The sequence below is a fragment of the Rhineura floridana genome, chromosome 8 (genome assembly GCF_030035675.1).
Source record: "Rhineura floridana isolate rRhiFlo1 chromosome 8, rRhiFlo1.hap2, whole genome shotgun sequence".
NCBI classification, from domain to species: Eukaryota; Metazoa; Chordata; class Lepidosauria; order Squamata; family Rhineuridae; genus Rhineura; species Rhineura floridana.
Genome location: NC_084487.1, coordinates 31,123,167 through 31,142,164, shown reverse-complemented (window position 1 = coordinate 31,142,164; position 18,998 = coordinate 31,123,167). Strand labels below are relative to the sequence as shown.

The 18,998-nt window shown below is 41.7% G+C and overlaps 1 protein-coding gene across 3 annotated transcripts in view; it reads left to right on the top strand.

The window, feature by feature from the left end:
- Positions 1–18,998, top strand: part of DGKI (diacylglycerol kinase iota) — a 260,829-nt gene that overhangs the window by 154,909 nt on the left and 86,922 nt on the right. For all 3 annotated transcript variants that reach the window (XM_061638752.1, XM_061638750.1, XM_061638751.1), the window contains 2 exons: positions 7,107–7,186; positions 10,784–10,828. In XM_061638752.1, the coding sequence (XP_061494736.1) occupies positions 7,107–7,186; positions 10,784–10,828 (125 nt within the window). The remainder of the gene's footprint in view (positions 1–7,106; positions 7,187–10,783; positions 10,829–18,998) is intronic.

The window sequence follows — 18,998 nt, the reverse complement described above, 5'->3', positions numbered from 1 at the left end:
TTCTAATAAGACTATTGCCAACTCCTGCCACATATTTCCATCCAGAAAATTAAAGGCTTCATCATGGGGTTCCTGAGCATTCTTTATGAAGATAATTGCTAGGATTTGAGGGAGAAAGTATATTAATTATTGAAATTATACAAGCAAATGTCTACTGCCTGATTTTTGGGAGGGAGGGAGGGAAACTCTTGGATGGTGTTTAGCAGAACTCTTCATTGGGGGAAATCATTTGCCTGAAAAAAAATGCCAAATTCTTTTTGCATAGAAACAGCAGTGGTTATTCATTTGCCTTTCTAACATTGTGCTCTGGTGCATGACACTCACTCTAACGCAGTGAGACTGTTTGGACATCATGATAAACCATGGCACATTCTGATGGGAATGAGCTTCTGCTAGCCTTGGGGTTGTCTGCTTACCCTCCCCTCTCCAGTGGTGAAGATCCCAGAAGCCTTTGCTTCAGTTTTTGATTAACCACAGCTTGTTTCATCCAAACCTGGAAAATGATTATTCATCTTAACTATGGTTTGTTTGAAACATGCTAACTTCAAAACCATGAGTTATGAAGCTAGCTTGTTTCAACAAACCATAGGTAAGATTAATCAGTTAAGGGTTAATATGTTATGGTAATCAAAAATGGAAGTGAAAACTTTGATCTCCTTCTGGTTATGTCACAGGAGTGGGAAGGAGTACATGAGTCCTTGGCTGACTCCATTCAACCAGGAGTAGCCAATGTGATGCCCTTTAGAAGTTTTGGGGCTCCAATTCCAATCAACCTGACCCAGCCATACCAATGCTGATGGGTGTTGTAGTCAAGGAACATCTGGAGGACACCACATTGGCTACCCATACATTAAGTCGTGTGTTATTATGATGTCCAATCCAGCTCATTGTGGAAGCTTCTCTTCCACAGAACAGACTGTAGCTCAGTCTCCAAATGTGCAAGTCATGACTCCTTCCTCATGTTCCCCATTCAATCTTGCCCACCTCAATAAACAATAAATGATGAAAATCAGAACATGGAAATCAGTTGAACCATTCTATTATGCCTTGGGAACACTGCAGAAAAGCTATTAAGATTTTTGCCTGAGACATGTCTTCATGATGGAGCATCAAATACTCTGACAACAGCATAACAATCTGGATCATCCAAAAACTCAGAGCAAATAAATTTTGCTCTTCTTGTTTGCTTGAAATTCCAATTTGATTCTATCAGTGGGCTCACCTAAAATTGTTTCCCCCCCCTTCTGCATCTAACAACTTGTCATACATGCTGTTCAGAGAAGATTAATCTTGGTTCCACTGAAAGTAGACAACTCATTTTTGAAATCCTTCTGAGCAATTAAATGAATCCATACTGTCCTTTTTTTATCTTATTCTACCCCATGTTTTGTTTCTTACTCCACTATTTTATTTAGTTCTTTCTCCATCAGAGCAAATTTTGCACTCAAATGACATAACAGCACAATATTTTTATAGGTAGTACATGTATGCACTTAGAATGCCGCTTGTTCTCATGCCCATCCTGTGTGTGTGTGTGTGGGAGGGCAAGGGTTATTTGTTACATACTTCTATTTGTTACTGGAAAATTCAATTACATAAAATAGTAAACATATACATGAGGGTAAAACCTGAGAGATAATCTTAGCCAAGTTCCTTCATGACACAGAACTCATTGTAACCAAATCATTCCCAAAAGATCTGTACAACAAAGAGTTCATCTTATATATATAAAAAGTAAGGTCTTCTGATATAACAGTTTCCACCAGGGGAGTGATTTTGGAACACCTTCCATGTTCATCTGAGCAAATGTTACATCACAGAGGTAACAAAATAATGGAGAAAGCAACAAAAATCTTTAATTTTTAATTTTTAAATGAAGCTCTCCATCTTCATTGCTGAAGACAGGAGCTTAAAAATATGTGGCAAGTACCTGGCGAAATATCAGAAGCTGAAAAGTACTTGAAGAGGAGTATAATTAAAAAAGGATGGTCAGCCTTGGCGATTCTTCCATAGCCTCTGCTTCTACACCTACCAGTTGCAATATTTTTCCTCCTCGGAGGTCTTTGGTAACTTGAATCTTAGAGGCAGTCATGCAAAAAATCACCCACTCTATGCAATTTGCATAATTTACTTTGATTGCAGAATTTTCATGAGGAACAGGGCACCTGTGGCCCTCCGGATGTTGTTGGACTCCAACTCCTGTTAACCCCAGTCAGTATGGCCAATTGTCAGGGATGATAGGACTTGAACTCCAGCAACATCTGGAGGGCCACAGATTCCCCATCCCTGCTTTATATAGTAACTAACAGTTATATACTGCTGTCAAGGCCAAGCTGTGTGAGGCAGTGGTATCCAAATCTTGAACTGAAATCTATCTCAGATTTCCTAAAGTGAGTATATTAAGCTATACGCTAGAGCCTGGCATACACCAAAGAGAAGCTACTGCTAGGATTTTCCAGAGACCAGAAAAAGACAAACCATCCAGAATCTATACCAGGCTACTCAATCTACAGGCTTCATACTGACTGCGAAATGTAGGGGAAAATGTTGGACTGCTCCTGTGCTTAGAGTGCTTGGCCCTAATCCCATGTGATGATGAATGTATTGCCAGTGCTGACCTGTGTTTTTTCCTGAATTTCCCCAGTAACAGTTACAGGATGCTGTGGCATCAGCATGTGGTACCTTTTGACAGCTATCAGGGCCACAGTGGAACCCTCTTTTTAAGAAAAGTCTTCCCTGGGAACATTATGGCAAATTAAATTCTCAGCAACTGGCACTGATTCAGAGCAATGCTCTCCAGCACCACATAAGCCTATTAGGTCCCATTACTCACTCTCTCTGTGTGTTTTCCCCCCCACAAACCACTCATTTAAACCTGGAGTTGGCCTAGATTGTAGATGACACAAGCAATATGATGTCCTCATGCTCTGCATTATGTGGCACCTGTCAGCAGCAGTCAGTGAAAATGGAATGGTTGCTTTGTTTCACTGTCATGTTTCAGGAATTTATTATTTATTTTATTTATTATTTTATTCATATTTATTATTATTTATTTATTATTTGATTGATATCCCACCCTTCCTCCCAGCAGGAGCCCAGGAATCAAAATGGACCTTTGCTGCTAAGGAAAACATATTCCTTTCCCCAGTGCTGAATCGTTTCATAGAAGAGATACAAGAAGATAGTGTGAGGATTTATGGACCAGCACTCTCTTAGCCCACATAGAGGAACAGATTTTTTATTGGCTGTGCTATAGCGGTTATTGTAAAAAGACAAAAGACCAGCTCCTAAGCAATGGCTAATGAGGGAGCATCAAAACTAGAACTAGCAACCCCGTTAATATATTTATCATAGTCATATCATTTATCTTGAAAATGCTTGGTAAGCTGAACAATAATAGGCCACAAGCAGATCTTTCCACCTCAAAAGAAACAAATTAAGATACCCATGTCCATTTAATATCTTAACTCTTCTTATCACAGGCTTGAAATAGGATTATTTATTATTTTATTTATATCCCACCCTTCCTCCCAGCAGGAGCCCTGCTTTCCTTTGAAAACTTCGTTGTATGCCCCCTTTTAATAGGAAAAGTTTCCTTAAACGGTATGTGGTGGCGCTATTGTGGCCAGTGTGGAATAACTAGCCCTTCTTCCTTTGGGACTCACTCCCATTTCTGCCATCAGTCGTGAGATGGGAGCTGGTTAAATCCCCAGAGCTGTTTTTCTGTCTCCCTGGCCTCTTGCCTCTGGGTTCTCCCGAGTCTCTCCAGGTCCTTGGAGAACACTGGTGACGATCTTCCCTTCCCACTGCCTAGCTGGCTTATCAAAAGTTAGGAAGCTGCCCTATACTGAATCAGTCCATTGGTTCATCTAGCTCAGTCTTGTCTACACTGACTGGCAATGGCTCTCTAGGGTTTTAGGCAGGAGTCTCTCCCAGCTCTGCCTAGAGATGTCTGGGATTGAACTTGTGGCCTTCTGCATTCAAGGCAGATACCCTGCCACTGAGCTATGGCCCTTCACCAGTAGGTTCCCCATGTAACAGTTGGTTGCATACCGTTGGACCATACCCACCAACACATCCAGGCTTCCTGGCAGGAAGTGCTACAGCTCATAGTCCATCTCACTTTCCCTCTCAGCAGGCTTTTTCTTTGGCTGTGCTGCTGGGGTGATGATTGGGGTGCTGCCGCCGCCAGTCTCCTATAGCATGATAGAGAACCCCCACTTAAGCTGACATATGAGGAGGATGACATTGTTGGTGGATCCCTGACATCTAGGAGTGGGGAAGCTTTTTCAACCTGAGGGCCGCATTCCCTTTTCGGCAGCTTTGCAGGGGGCACATGCAGCAGTAGGCTACAGTCCAGCCATGCAACAGTAAGAGGCTTCTGCAAGTACATCTCTCCATCCAGATAAGAAGCATCGTTATAGTTCAAGGACATATTCTAGCAAGGCAAAGGAAATGGAGGAAGGTGTGGAGCAGGGTCAGTGAGTGGGGTGGCCTGGGGAGTGCCCCAAGGACCAAGCAGAGAGGCCTGCAGGACCACATTTGGCCCCTGGGCCTGAGGGTCCCAACTGTGATTTAGGACATGCTCAGGAGCTACTCAGGAGACCACTGTGATGAGAGAGTTGGGGTTAAGGGCTAAGCTGCTACTAGCTGGTCTTGTTACTACATATTTCACTACCTGCTCATGCATATTTTGCCTCTGGCAAGGAGCCTGGGGAGCTAGGTGGCATCCTCCTGGAGGCTAAGCTTGGCCAGGCGCCTCCAGCTGCTGATGTTCAGCCTCTGTCAGGGCTGGGAATTGGGCAACACCTTGGAGTGAGTCAAGAGTTGAGAACCCGGGTCCAGGTGGCTGATTCATCAAGACCAGCCGATGAACTAGAAGGCAGGACAGGAGAATTAGTCAGGAGCCAGGACCAAAGAGTGACTAGGGAAACTAGCAAGATGGTCTCTTTCTTATGAATGCACAGGTTTGAGGGTTCTTACGTTCTCCCATTGCTATTGGCTATTCAGAGTCCTTACATGTCAGACATGTTCACCTAAGCTTACAGAGTTTCCGACAGCAGTCATCTGAACAGGCAGGCTAAGGTTGGAGCTCCCACCCAAAACTTCTTAGGGTTTGGGGGATATTAGGAAAATAACTGGGAATTCAACAGTAGATTGTCTTTATAATATATATAACGCTTATTCTTTATACATTGAACATCTTTACTAGTAATCCATACAGTGACCTTAGCCACTGAGTCAGAATCAAATTGCAGTATGTTACAACTTGGGTAGATAGGTGACGTTCATGTGGGTACATCTTTAGTATAGGTCTGAGCCAAATAGGCAAAGTCAGTTATGATCAGAAGTCATATATCAGGCTTTACAGCTCAGAATTACATATCACCCTCAGTATACAGTGCAGTATATAGTTAAAATATCTTAAAGTATAATGTTCTATTAGTTCAGACCTGTGCATTAGTATTACACAAATTACATTGCAAGGAATCAGCATCAAAGAAGTTACGTTTCTATGTCAGTACATTTAAAGACAGTTCTATCTCTTATCCAGAAAGAAATCGAATCATCTCACCCTTGTGAGAGGCAGACCTTGACAATAGCAGGTCTCTTCGATCAGTGCTAAAAAAGCACTGGAAGCTTAATGTCTGAACTTTCCTCCTCTTATAGGAGTGTTTCCAGGCTATGACCTTGCTTAACAGCTGTACGACTTGCATCTTGAGCTCCATCTCTTGAGCTGCATCTTAGATAGGGTTGCCAGGTTCATGGCCTGAGACTGATGCTGTATCTTTAGGAGAAGAAAAAGTCAGCCAAGTGCACGTGTTCTTGCAACACTGTAATGAGAAAAACCACAAGTGGAAATCTCCCTTCCCCCTGCACAACTTTTAAAGATACAGAAGACCTCTTGGAGGCCAGGCCTGGCAACCAAGAGATGTTCTGTATCTTTAAAAGTTGTGCAGGGGGAAGGGAGAATTCCACCTTGTGGTTTTTCTCATTATAGTGTAGCAAGAACCGCTGTACTTGGCTGACTTTCTCTTCTCCTAAAGATACAGGATCAGTCTCAGGCCATGAACCTGGCAACCCTAATCTTAGATGGTAACTGATAAACTCTTAACTAGTTGGCAGGTGTTACTACGTCTCTGGAATGTCAATTATTATTATTATTGGCGATCACTCGTGGCCAAGTAAGATTGTCTTCCAAGATAAGGTGCTTGGAAGACGCCTGTGCATGAATTTGTTTTATGTGGGGAGATCAGCGCATGACGATCAACACACAATCTTGACAGAAAAAGGCTTTGATCAAATGGCATGGGATACCACGACGATTGGAAGTCTTTTATCTGCTGCAGCCTTCATCCGCCTTCACAGCTGTTGTAACGTACATATTGTTATCCTCTGCCTGTTCTGCCATTGAGGACTTTCTTGGATTGTTCTTTGTCTGGTTCCTTTCCCTTGACCTTACCGCCATGGGTGACCCTGCTGGGAGTACATGACTCCCGACGGCATCACTCACAGGGTTCATTGGAACACGCAAGCCCACTCACCACATAAGGCAGCTACTATGTTATCAGCTCTTTGTTTACAGAACAATGAGAAAGCTGGCTGTCTTCCCAGAACATCCGAAAGGGGAGGGGAAGCAAAAAGGAAAGAAACAGCTTCTTTAAACCAGAGGCTTGACTATACACTATGAGGAGGTCTGCATACCTGGATATACAATATTAATGCATACATTTTAAAGACTTTTGGAGCCCGTAACACTAGAAGCACAGAGTCACAGCAGAGCTCAGCTGGATCTTGTTGCTCAAGCAAGAAGCCAGTGAGACACAGAGGTCTCGTACGTCTTTGCCTTGGAAAGGACAGACCAGAGGTGTAATGTTGTTTCAGACCAGATGCACAAGATTTATCCATGCTTGACTGGAGAAATAAAAATGTGCTTGAAGCACACAAAGGATTCACTAATCCTTGTACAATCATCTTGAGGTTAGTCAACCCTGTTGTATAGGATTGTGCTGTCAATCACAATATCCAAGTTTAACTGAAATTGCATATAATTGTGAGTCTCTTTCTGTTTTGCAATGTGATGATGATGATTATTATTCCTGTAGCTATTCCTCTGGGAATGATAGTTGTCCGAGGAGACTGTGACTTGGAGACTTGTCGCATGTATGTGGATCGTCTAGAGGAGGTGAGTTGCTGCAAATGCTGTTTATTGCAGGCACACAAGTAATTTCACAGAACACAAATGTCATAGTCCTGTTTTAGTAATTCTTGGAATCTCCTTCTTATCCCCTGACTTTTATGCTGGCCCTATCTCTCTTGAAGGATGTTGGCTGATGTATTCTGATGCCCTAGTGGGCCTGTGTTATGAGGTCTCTTGTCAAGGGGAACATGATATCACAGAGAGGCTAGGTAATATTGGGCCAAGCAACTGAAAGCTAAGGAGTATTGGGGAATATTAAGGGGGATTGGTGAGTCTTTAAGGGTTGGAATGCTATTAAACGAGCAACATTTGGGAAGGACATGTGGCCTGCTATGGGGTTTCAAATGACATTTTTGCACACACGCACGCACGCACACACACACACAGAGTATATATATATGCCAATGTACTGAAAAATCATTGACCACAGACAGGCATGTGCGTCTAAAGCAGGGCTATAAAAAAATGGAGTGTTTTAAAGGATTGGGCTCACCAAGCTTTTTGAACCTGTGGGGACATTTAGGATTATGAGAGGGTACCATGGGCATCAACCTCTCTGGTCGCTTATCTCTTCCAGACAGACAGAGACACACATATATTGCTTTTTCATGGAATGTGAGTAAAAGCCAGATCCAGTAGAATTAATTTGTATTTGAATTTGCATGATTTTACTTGGGGTCCCCCCAAAAACTCCATCAAACATCACAGATCCGGTGCTTGTCTCAACCACAAAAACTTTGATCCAAGACATGGATCTTCAAAGTTTTCCAGGATTCTCACATAGGATTATAACAAAACCACCCACAAATCACAGAATACATCTGTGGGACCTGTGATTTGATGGTGGCTTTTGTGGGGATTCCTTGTAAAAAAAAATTAGAATTGAAAAGGATGTGTGCCTGGGATCCATGTTATTGCACAATGGCAGTGCTGGAAAGCAATAGTCCAGTGGTTTTTATGGTTCAGTCAGTGGAAAATTGGTGATCTGATAATGGTTATGTGGGGAGGACCTTTGAAAAAATTCTGTAAGTCTGCTGCAAATTCTTGGGATCAGTTTCAGTTGATGTGGCCTGATGAAGTGAACAAGGTGCTTGTGACAATGTGGTTGCCAAGTGTCCTCTCGGCCCTTACCCTTTTGGGCTTATTAAAGCTTGCCGAGGGGGTATGACCAAGTGGAACCAAGGTGTGGTCTCTGCAGGGGGAGTGGTCCCAGCCACCCTGAAAGAGGTGGTGATCTGATCACTCCTGAAAAAAGCCCACCCTGGGCCCATTGGTTTGTAACAACTACCATCCAGTAGCAAATACCCCCTTTTTAGAGAAGGTGATTGAGAGGGTTGTGGTACAGCAATTGCAAATACTCTTTGGTGATACAGATTATCTTGACTCATTCCAATCTGGATTCAGGCCTGGTTACGGAACTGAATCTGCTTTGGACACCCTGATGGACGACCTTTATCGGGAGAAGTTATTCTTACTTGATCTCTCAGCAGCTAAGCCAATTTGGTGAGATGGGTATCAGAGGCACTGTTTTACAATGGTTCTGATCCTACCTCCAGGGTCATTTTCAGGGAATAGCATTGGGTGATTGTCTTTTGCCCAGGGGATTTAGGGTGAGGTGTCAGCAGTACACTGATGATGCCCAGCTGTGTTTCTCTGTTCCATCTGAATCAGGAGAGGCTGTGCAAGCCCTGGACCATTGCCTGGACTCTGTGGTGGACTGCATGAGGGCCAATAAACTGAGTCTGAATCGTAGCAAGACAGAGGTGCTGTGGGTTGATGGTTCCCGAGTTCAGATAGTTGATCAATTGCCTGCTTTGGATGGGATCGTACTCCCTCTGAAAGAGCAGGTTTGTAGTTTGGGGGTGCTACTGGATCTATCTTTGTCGCTAGAGGCCCAGGTGACCTCAATGGCTAGGAATGCCTTTTATGAGGTTCAGCTGGTAAAACAGCTGCAGTCTTTTCTGGACCAGGATAGCCTGACCACTGTTGTCTATTCACTGGTAATCTCCAGACTGGATTACTGTAATGCACTCTATGTGGAGCTGCCCTTGAGATTGGCCCAGAAGCTGCAGCTGTTGCAAAATGCAGTGGCACAACTGCTTACTGGGGCAGGTCACCAAAATATCACCCTGCTTCTGAAAGCATTGCACTGGCTGCCCATTAGCTACCAGGCCAAGTTCAAGGTTCTGGTTTTGGTTTGCAAAGCCCTATGCAGCTTCGGACTAGGATACGTGAAAGATTGTCTTACCCCTTATATACCCAGTCTCTGTTATCATTTCAGTGCCTACTGAAGACCTTTCTCTTTCAACATGCCTTTGAAGTGGAGACCTTTTCCCAGTTAGCATCTGTGTTGCAATTACTTTTTCAGCAGTTTTAAAGCTTTTTTTCAAAAAAGATATCTTAAAAGACGTTTTGTTTTAATATGTTTTAAAGTCTTTTGTTCTTAAGATGTTTTAGAGTGTTACTAGGTTTTTTGTTTGCTGCCCTGAGCTCCTTCTGGGAGGATATAGATTTAATAAATAAAATAAAATAAATAAGTACAATTTCATTTTAATGAATGTGTATGAGTGAGCACATGGCTTTTCTCTCTCTCTCCCGACTCGTGCAGTGACCCATTTCTCCTCCCTGCCTGCCCCCAGGTCACATTGTGTTCCTCCCCCTGGTATCCCAGATTGCTTCCCATTACCTCCTACCATCACCACTTTTTCTCCTGGTCAGTCTGCTGTCTCTTCAACTGTTCACGTGCAAGCCTTGAAAAGCATCCAGAACTGAAATAGGAAATGGGAAAGAGTGTCAGTCTTCCAACTTTCTCCTTCATCTCTTTGTACTTTTCAAGGGGGAAACAGCAACCATCCTTGCCATCACACGATGAAGGGGCAGTGAGCTTTGCAGGTGCCATGGGAAGTCCTCAAGGGCACCATTGCACCTACAGCTGCCACACTGGCGACCCCAGGGTTGGAACATAAAGGTCCACAATAGGGATGGGGGAGGAATTTAATTCAGTTTGCATTTAAAGGTGAACTTATCTAATTCACACTTTCCAAAACAATATGTGAACTGAAACACATTCATCCTTTGAAATTTTCATTTCTCTGAATTTTGCAATGCAGTTCTGCAGGAAGAAATCTTTACAAAAATGCATATATCGCTGTAAAGTATGGGCATAAATGCATATTTTAGTGAAAATAACATTAAAATGCATTATATGAGTAAAAGTTGCTTTGCAAAAATGTGTATAAGGCAAAACTGCATAAAAATGTGTTAGGAGAAATTTGCACTAAAATGTTGATTTATATTCATGAGGATTGTTTAAAAAAATTGCAGATTGCTGCAGAAATGTGGAGAACTGAATTTAAGACTGAAAAAATGAAAAACCGAGAAAACTGAAACAAAGATTTATCAGTCTCTTGTTGGGGCATCAATGTTTGAGATTCAATTTGTGATGTTTCATTATCATCATCATCATCATCATCATGAACAATTTGTATATGATAAACAAGTTGGCAAGAATGTTTGGTAAAGGAAGGAGGCTGAAACCGGTTTTGGATTAATCATTGGTTCCATTGGTTTTTCTCCCTGTAGGATTTGCAATCAGTAACTTCAGCTACACAGAGAGTCCACTACCAGGTAAACAATCTCAGCCCTCTTTCCCTTTTAGGAGAAGAATACAGAAAGGTATGTGTCATCATTATTTTGGACTACATTTTTATTTTACTTGAAAGCAGAATAAGCTAAGTTGGGTGTGATGGGAGTTGGAGTCAAATAACATCTGGAAGGCCACAGCTTCCCCTTCCCTTCTGTAGAAGTTTATTAACAGTTTAATCCTACACATATCTACTCAGGAGTATACTCTGATGAGGTTTACTCCCAGATAGGATTGCAACCTAAATGTCATTCATACATGCAGGGATAATACCCAATGAAGCAGGCTTAAGTGGTCCCTTGGCATAGTGCCTGCATTGCTGCTAGAATCTGCTTCACTTGGGGAGCTGCTAGCCTCCCCATTCTTCAGGTGGGTGGGTGGGGTGCCTTACCAGGTGCTGTCAGTGGTGGTGACAGTGCTTTCCTCGACCAGAAACACAGCAACTTTTATGTTTTAGCTCCAGCAACCCATGGTCTGATGACAGACAAAGATGAGAATCAGCATGACTCTTGGGAAAGGGCAAAGCCACCTTGGACCCCATTATATATAATATTTTCAGTTCGTGCAAAGATCACTTGCAGCAGTTTCAGTTTGCATTTACAGTCTAGATGGCTGGTTTTGAACATTTGTCCTCCAGCATGCATTTTTAATATTATCTCATCTGATTCATGGAGTGGTGTTTTTAATCTGGTTTCACCTTAAGGAGTATTCTCTTGTTATTACCTTCATGCACCTGATTGCAGGGGAGTAAATCCCACTGAACTCAATAAGCATGCAAATGATCAATCCATTCTCAGCAAACTTGCACAGGATCCCATTTTTTATCTCCCGGACTAGAAAGCAGGGAAACACACTAATAGGCAAAAAAAACCTTGTGAAGACCTGACCTCCTCTCTGAGATATTGTACTGCTCTACAAATTTGCAAAAATGCAAACCCTGCAGGTGTTGCCACCACTCACCATATGCTCAGAGGCACGTTACCTAATTCTTCCAAGCTACACAGAAAGTGGATTGGACTGTGAAAGACCAACCCAAATTGTGTTTGCATTTTGACAAATTTGTAGGGCAGTACAATATCTCAGAGAGAAGGTCAGGTCTCCTGCTCCCCTGGTGTGCTCACTATAGCTGTCCAATTTTCCTGCTTTTTAAAGTTTGATAGAAATATCTATTGGTTATAGGTACATACTTAAACTGCAAGGTTTTTTGCCTATTTTTATTTATTTATTTAATTTATTTATTTATTTATCAAATTTATATACCGCCCCATAGCCGAAGCTCTCTGGGTGGTTTACAACAAACAAAACCAGTAACATACAATTAAAACCACATATCATCAATTAAAATAAGATTAATTATACAAAAGTTAAGACATAATTAAACACATATTGAATGCATAGTTTTGAATGAGTATTCAGAGGTATAACTAGAGGCAGCCAGAGTGTGGGAAAAGATTTGAAATGACAGGAATTTATTTTATTTATTTATTTAATTACGCTTTTAAACTGCCCTATAGCAACGAGCTCTCAGGGCGGTGTACAGCAAGATAAAACCACATTTAAAAACGAACAAGTGTGGAGTACAGCATACAATATAAAACATATTTAAAAACAAAATTAGAATACAAATTAAAATAAAAATACAATTACAGTTAAATTTAAAATAAAATAAAATTTAAGCTTAAAATGCCTGGGCGAAGAGGTAGGTTTTTACCTGGCGCCGAAAAGATAACAAAGAAGGCGCCAGGCGTATCTCATCATAATATTTATATTAGGGACACACAAAGAAGGGCTACTTACTTAACTTTTTGATCCCTATCTCTTTCTTTAACCTTTCGCTGACATTACCTTTTTCTTCACCTCACTCTCTCAACAGTATCTTCCCTGAAGGCACACTGGCTTGGTGTTTTGGGGAGATACAGAGTTTATCTGTTAAACTTTATCCTAAGGTATTTTCTTATCAGGTTGTCAAGAGAAGATATACACTCCCTTCTGGGACAACCCTCATAGATACCAGATTTTTCAATTCTATTTTTGGTTTTTCCTCATCTTCATTTTTGCTCTTCTAATGGGAATTAGACTTCATTGGAGATAGGGACCTTTTGACAACATTTTTGTTGCTTTTTGCTCAGGTTAGCTGGCCTGGAGGGAGAACAGTAGCGAAAGGTACTGCATCCCTACACAGCAGTACAAAGCAGGACTCCTCAAGCTAAGACGTTATTGCAGCAACTAGACACAACCCTTCAAACCCTTTAAGAAGGTTTAGGGTGGGCTCTCTCTATTTGCATGAGTAAGGTGTCTCTGAAAGGGATGGGCTAATAAGCGGGCACTTCTACGAACTGGGTGATGAGTGAATGTTAATTTCATACATCTGTGGATCAGCTGCCATGTTTTCAGTGATGGGAGCAGAGGCAGGTCTTTCTCAGACACTGCCTCAGGTCCAGCCTCTGATTCCCTCTCCCTTAGTGGGCACGGCAGTGGGGGTGACGAGTGGAGGTGAAGTGGAGGATCAGAAGCCTCCTCACTGTCTGACAGCACCAGCTCTTCAGGAGGAACTGGGACTAAGGGGGTGGTGCTATCATTGTCTAAAAAGCCAAAGCCTACTCCTGTTTCAGCCTCTCGTCATTGCAACCCACTGGGTCCCTCTCCTGGGATTTTTGAATCTCATCTCTTGTTTGTGAGAACTATGCTTTATTTGCATCTAACTTTATCTGTGTTGGAGTCTTGATGCCCTTCATTGCAACCAACATTTCATAGGTGAGGGTCATTCACTGTAATTGAAATGGTTTCGGTCTCTTTTTTAGAGAGGCATAATATAAAATATGAAATGGAGAAAAAGAAGTTCCAGATGCTTGAAATGAGATATCTTCCAGGATATATGTATTTTGAAACAAATCTTTCCTCAGGGACACTTTTTAACAGCGATTCTAATCAAAAGCAAGGGAATTACTGTTGGTGTCACTATGGAGTCCCTTACTTTTGATGAGGATTGTTAAAAAGTGCACGCGACAAAAAGATTTGTTCTCAAACATGTTGGGATTGGAAGTAATTCATTTCAAGCATATGAAGTTTCTTCCTCTCTTTTTTCTTTGGCAGTGGTGTTTTCCCAATTTTTGTGGTTTGCACAATATGAACTGCCATATTGTTATAAACAATGCGCCCCAGTCCCTTTTAGGGATCCTGGTAGCTTGGATCCGCTCCCAATACTCACCCAATAGAGCTCAAGAACCAACGAAACAAGATGGAGGATAGAGTATATTTATTTCTAACACGTGCATGTGGAGAAGGGCCAAGCCAGTTCTGACAAACTCTACTGTGCTGGCCTTTTTATAAGCTTTGTTTTACTAATTATTCATGCATCAATTTCATCACATCTACATCATAACTACATCATTAATCCATGCCCATTTCCTCCTGGTAACCATATTAGGAGATTGTTTTTCACACTTGTTATGTTCATATTGACCTTGTACATGTGCAACATAGTTTGCAACATAGTCTGGGCACAGGTGCATTTGCAACTAAAAGCCTGTGAGAATACAATTATCTATTTTGCAGACACAGCTTTAAACAAACAATGATTCTACAATTCAGCAAATTAGCATTTCTCTTTACACACACACAAGTAAATTAACTGTCAGCATTATAGCACAAGCAATGTGATTCTCAATACATTTCTACTATGAATTCAAAACAGCAAAACAGGCCTAATACTCCTTTTTACTTTGACTATGCAAAGAAGGCTTAATTGAACAAAATATGTTATTAATTTAAACAGTCAAACAAACAGAATTCAGTGTCACAATTCCCCCCTTAGAAGCTTTTTGATATTTATATCATATAGCTTCTTCATTCTGAATCACTTGTTGATACATAATTCTGCCATACATTTGCATACTACTTTTAGTTACTGCATTATCTATTATGCTACGAATACCATTCATGATTACAGGTAACAGGCAAGGTAAAAGCATACATCCCATTAAAATCAGAAGAACCAATACAATCATTGTCTTCATTCCTCCAAACCAATTGAACCAACTTCCCCAAGCTCCAAGATTTATTCCTTTCCAAGTTTGTACTGGGACATAAGCAAGCTTTTTGATTTTATTAGCAATGTCTTTTACTATATTGCCGTTGTCATCAATTTTCACACAACATTCTGTCAAATTAAGGAGTCCGCAGACACCTCCTTCTTTAGCTAACAAATAATCCAAGGCCAGTCGGTTTTGAAGCATCGCTTCTCTCATTTGAGTTGATTGATCAGCAAGCAAGGTTAAAGCTTCAGCTGTTTGATTGGTTATTATTTCTATTACTGCCTGAAGTCTAATAAGGCGATTCAAAATGTATATTGGGCCGCGGTAACCTGCTGAACCATCTTGTGCCCATGAAGCAGGATCATAATGTTCAATGATCCTTTCTGGAGGCCAAGTATCTCTCCAACCATTGTCTTGGCCTTTTGTTAAAGAAAGATCAAGTGCCCTTTTCTTTCTTTCAGCCATCAAACACTGGAACTCCATCAAACACTGGAACTAAAGGATTTAGACTTCCACCTTTTATGGTATACATTGGCTGTATTATTCCAACATAACAAATGCCAGTCCAATTCAAGGGGAGAATTGCATAAGCTTTACTCCCACAAATCCAATAGTGTCCTTTTAATGCAGGCATAGTAGTATTGTGTAGAATTGGAGAATTTTTATTATAAGGAATGTAATATGTATCCTTTGCACCGAGAGGGCCTGTGACAATGCGGTATCCTTGTCCCAAAACAAAATTAAACTTCCATAATTGGGATTCATTTCTGTATGTACATCTAGTATCATTATTAGTTTGGTTCCATACTGTCCAATAATTCTGAAATCCCATAATAACGGTTCCATTAAGGTGCTTCCATAGCCAACCTTGATCTTTTAAGATGGTAGGAATCGTTAGATTCCTTTCTTGGCAGTCACTCAATTGAATATCTGTGTAAGGATCCGAACATTTAGACCTACATAAACTCCGATTACATGCACCAGGAATACATGAGCACCATGTTCCATTTTCGAGTTGGATGTGTGTATTATTCCATCGAGAAACAAATTTAGTACAGTTTGTAACTGGACAATTACCAATGGAACAATACTCTCGCCATCCCAACGTCCAATTACATTTACTGGCTCCAACATATTTGCCTCTCGAAATATTCTGTTGGAGACAATATTTGCCCAAACTTGATTTGTACAACTCCCATTCATGTGGCTCTGTCCAGGTGCTCAGATTAACATGTACTTCACTTTTATTACTTAAAAGCCAGTAGGGTGCAAGGGGAAATCCTATCCATGGCCATTTTAAAAATCCTTTTGGACTTCCACAAATCCAACAATTTGTGAGGTTAAACCCTTTGGCTACCTCTTGAGCGAGTTCAACAAACACATTTTTCCTTTTTTCCTTCTGGAATGAGCTCCTTTGATCTCTACATATTCCCGCTTCTTGAGTGGAAAAAGGAGTTGGGAGGCAGATATATACCACAAATAAAGAAGTGAGACACAAAATAGTACCAAGGATAGGCTTAAAGCCCAGAGAATTAATATCTGCTGAGTTTCTTCCCATTTTAACATGAGATACAACTTAGGCCACAAATCTAGTACACAAATCTAATACCACTGTTTGGAATTCTGTGATTCACCCAAGTCCGAACCACTGTATGCCACTGATATGGCCTATCAAGGCGTGAACCAATTAAAGGTGGTCGTTTTTGAATTACTACTACAGGGACTCGAAGATACCTTTGATAGTTTCTTTCATCTCTTGCAGCTATTATTGCAATTAATGGGGAAGGTGGAACACTTCCTCCCATTGACTTAAGGGCCTTGATCAAGGATGTAGCGTCCTGCTCTTACACGCCACACTCGTCGCCTGTACGTAAGATTTGCTTCTATTTCAGGATGATAATAATACTGCCTAGGATCTTTTGGTATATCGGCAATCAATGGAACATGGGGTAAAATGACAACTACTTCAACACGTCCCCAAGTTTGCAAAGATTCAATTCTCCAATTTCTGGGGTATGCTTCCAGTGGCAACGTTGGTGGAGACCCTCCCATTTACCACCTCAGACGTACAGTCCTGAGGTCAATATCGGGTGGAAGAACAGAATTCAGAAAGGTTGGATTACTATTACTGGAACCTTTCTTCTAGGGTCCCCTGGCACTTGTGCACTAGTAGGCTGGATGGGAAAAGGTTAGGTTTCCTTGAATCTCCCATACAATCTCAGTCTTTCTGTTTCTTCAACTTGAGCTTCAGGTTGAAACCCGGTACGGTTTCCGATAACCACTTTTCTTCAGGCATCTGATCCTTCGACTCTCCAGGTGGGGAGTCCTTGGCTACTCCCTTCACTGGTTCCTGGGTAATTGTAGGTTCTGCTTTCTTTATCCTGCTGGCATGGACCCACCGCTTATGGCCTATGAGCTTTACGGCAGACTCAGTAATCAGAATGATCTGCTCCGGTGGTCCCCACGTGGGCTGCAAAGGCTCTTGCTTCCACTTCCGAACTCGTACCCAATCTCCTGGTTGGTATTTGTGAATGGCCACATCCAAGGGTAACCTCTGAAACTCACGATTATGCCTGTGAATAGAAGAGAAGACACCCTGCAAGGCAGTAACATATTCTAATAATTGTCTGTTTCCCAATTCCCCATTAATCTCTGTCTGGGGCCCAGGCTCAATGGGAGGTCTGCCAAATAGTGACTCAAAGGGAGTCAGTTTTGTTTTTCCCTTGGGAGTATTTCTCATAATAGTTAAAGCCAATGGCAATGCTGTTATCCAATTCAACTTTGTCTCTTGGCAAAGTTTAGTCAACAAAGTCTTAACCGTCCGGTTAGCACGTTCAACTTGACCGGATGATTGTGGTCTCCATGGGGTATGGAGGTTCCACTTGAATCCCAAGGCCACACTTACAGCACAAATTATTTTACTCACAAAATGTGGGCCTTGGTCTGACTCAAATGTCTCTGGCATAGAATATCTTGGAAAGATTTCCTTCAACAGTATCTTTGCTACTGTAATTGCTGTTGCTGCTCGCGTGGGAAAGGCCTCTATCCATCCTGTCAATTGATCTATTATAACTAGCAGGTACTTATACCCTGCACATCTTGGTAATTCTGCAAAGTCTATTTGTAATCGCTGGAAAGGATAGTAGGCCCATGGTCTTCCTCCCATCGCTGGTGGTGGCTTTGGGGCAGGATTTGTTGCTGCACATATAGTACATCCATACACTGCTCGCTTTGTTTCTTCATACAATCCCGGTGCAACTATTTGTCTAATTAAAAGATCCCCTAAAGCGTTGCCTCCAAAATGAGTCTGTTTATGAGTCTCTAATACAAGAGCTCGAAGCACTGCCTTTGGGACAAAAATTAATCCTGTAGGTAATTGCCACCAACCATTGGATAACTTCTGAGCCCCATACTGTATTGCAGCATCTTCTTCCTTTTTAGAATATTGAGGGATCAACTCTCTCCATGGGATCATGATGCTCATTAAATTCTTCTCCAACGGCTGTCCACTCAATGCTGCTTCCTTTGCTGCCTCATCTGCTTGGTGATTCCCCTTTCGCCTAGCTGAATCTGATTCTTTTCCATGGGCCTTCACATGAATAATAGCTATCTTGTTTGGCAATTGAACACATTCCAAAAATTCCTTTATCATCTGTTGATGCTCAATCCTGTGTCCATCACTTTTGATAAAGCCTCTTTCCTTCCACAACATAGCGAAGGCATGTGCAGTTTGGAATACATACTTAGAATCAGTGTATATATTCCCTTCTTGTTGATTCAATTCTTTCAGAGCCTCTATGGCTGCGGCCAATTCCGCCATCTGGGCTGAATAGGTAGGTGGCAATTTAACACTCTTTATAGGCTTCAAGTCCTCACACACAGCGCAGCCTGCATACCGCTGTCCATCTATTACCTTCGAACTTCCATCCACATATAAATGTCGTCCTGCTATTGGCTGATCAGTCAAATCTATCCGAGGTTTCAATGAACATTCTAATGTCTGGATACAATCATGTATTAATTCTCCCGGTTGGGGCAGTAGTGTTGCTGGATTCAAAGTATTACAAGCTTTCAGATGTAAGCCTTGTCGTCCTAGCAACTGCTGTTCATACTGGGTAAG